We start from the raw sequence: 2,363 nt of genomic DNA, 5'->3' as shown, positions 1-2,363 counted from the left end.
ATTCCCTCCAGGACAAGCCAAATAAAAACTAAAGAGGAGACCTTCTTCAATACAAAGTAATACCCGAAGCTTCTACTGCGTTAATTTTTCCGTTGCCAACTGTTGTAGGGGGAGTTATTCGAACAAATTATCAACAGATCACCCCCTGTAGGTTAACCTATAGTTAACACTTCCCAAGGCGAATTCCAGCCACTTTACCCTAGATTACGAACTACCTCTGATTTGGCAGTCCGTAACTTCCACTACCTCTTATAGGACCATTTCCGTTATTCATATTGATCACATTCCTTTTTGTCATGCCCTAACTCGGCAGTTTGATGGGTATGCCAGTTGATGCGAAAATATCTCTTCCATTTCTGAATACTACTGCACCGTTCAACTTATTCCTGGTGAATAAAAATCCGTTGCCGACTCCTTTCAAAACACACTACCTAGTACGACCATACACCTGAAATTGATTGTAGTATAAATATTTATATATATATATATATATATATATATATATAATATTATATATATATATATATATATATATATATGTGTGTGTGCGTGTATATATATATATATATATATATATATATATATATATATATATATTATATATATATATATATATATATATATAATATATATATACTGTACATACATATATATATATATATATATATATATATATACTGTACATACATATATATATATATATATATATATATATATATATATATATATATATATATATATATATATATATATATATATATATATATACTGTACATACATATATATATATATATATATATATATATATATATATATATATATATATATATATATATTAACATATATATATATATATATATATATATATATATATATATATATATATATATATATATATATATATATATATATATATATATATATATATTTCTGATTATTCATGAATAATTTTATTTATATATATATATATATATATATATATATATATATATATATATATATATATATATATATACTATATATATATATATATATATATATGATATGTATATGTATATATATATATATATATATATATATATATATATATATATATATATATATATATATATATATATATATATATATGTGTTGAGTTTGGAAGTGTTTGCAGATCATAATATACTGAAATTACAACTGAATTATTTTTTAATGGCTTATCTTCAACATAAATGTTCATAATTTGCTTAACATAATTTCCACAATATTGATAATTTTCATACAAATTTTTATGAACTTAACAGCAACGCTTCCTCCTCATATATCACAACCATACTTAATGCGGTGAATGATACTGTTTTTGCTGCCTCACTACTGTTGGAATATCTGGCTCCAGTCTGCTGAGTTTCAGTCGTATGTCGGGGTCGACATTGATTCGGTTGCGCTTCTTCGTTTTATGATCAACCAGTGTAGAAAATCCAATTTCACAGTTGTACGTTGTTGGGAACGGTATCAAATGTTTCAAAGCAATTTCTGCAAGTCCAGGGTACTCTGACTGGACTTGAGCCCAACCATTGGCCAAACTTCTTTCCCTGAATAGGGTTTTTAGTGTCCCACTTGTTGCAATCTCGACAAGATTATCAGCCTCTTTTGATGACAGGTTGACACTGACCTTTTCTATATCTACTTTATGTGTAACAAATGGATTTCTAATCCACTCAAAGCTTGGGTCTGGTTCTTCAAAATATTTTCCTATCTCTGAGTGAAGGCCTTGCAGATGGGCTTTAAAAGCTTGTGTTGTGTCACCATCTAGCTCTTCCTTGGAGGTAAGCAGGAAATCTGCTAATGAAGGAAAAGACTAAAAATCTTTGAGGTCAATGCGGCCGCACCACAAGTCCAGCTTCATTCGTGTTGCCTGTATTTTGTCCTGCACTTCAAAGATGGTAGTATCTTTTCCTTGCAAAAACAGATTCAATCAGTTTAGTGTACTGAAAATATAAGACAGGTATGCCAGTTTTGTGAGCCACTGGGTGTCATGCATTTGATTATAGAGGTCATGACGTTCATACAAGAAAATTTGCACTTCCTCACCAAGTTCAAAGAGACGGGAAAGAACTTTTCCCCATGTCAGCCAGCGAGCCTCTGTATGGTAAAGGAGTTTTGTGTGTTCGCTTCCCATCTCTTTACACAGAACTGTAAATAAGCGGGTGTTCAGTGCTTTCCCTTTGATGAAATTGACAATTTTTACTGCCTCTTCAAGAACTGTTTTAAGACAGGTAGGCATATGTTTCACAGCAAGGTGGTCACGATGAATGCAACAATATGTTGCCTTTACCTGTGGTAAAATGCTTTATACCCGACTCTCTAGGCCCCTTAGTTTACCA

At 30.0% G+C, this 2,363-nt stretch overlaps 1 protein-coding gene across 1 annotated transcript in view; it reads right to left on the bottom strand.

Annotated features, from left to right (window-relative positions):
• Positions 1-1,315: 1,315 nt before the first annotated feature.
• The window catches only part of LOC137640829 (zinc finger BED domain-containing protein 5-like), a 1,527-nt gene continuing 479 nt past the window's right edge, over positions 1,316-2,363 (bottom strand). Inside the window, exons 2-3 of the mRNA XM_068373297.1 lie at positions 2,071-2,241; positions 1,316-1,818 (exon numbers count right to left, since the gene is read on the bottom strand). Coding sequence (XP_068229398.1) covers positions 1,316-1,818; positions 2,071-2,241 — 674 coding nt within the window. The remainder of the gene's footprint in view (positions 1,819-2,070; positions 2,242-2,363) is intronic.

The sequence above is a fragment of the Palaemon carinicauda genome, chromosome 5 (assembly GCF_036898095.1).
Source record: "Palaemon carinicauda isolate YSFRI2023 chromosome 5, ASM3689809v2, whole genome shotgun sequence".
NCBI lineage: Eukaryota > Metazoa > Arthropoda > Malacostraca > Decapoda > Palaemonidae > Palaemon > Palaemon carinicauda.
This window is presented reverse-complemented; position numbering and strand designations above follow the sequence as displayed.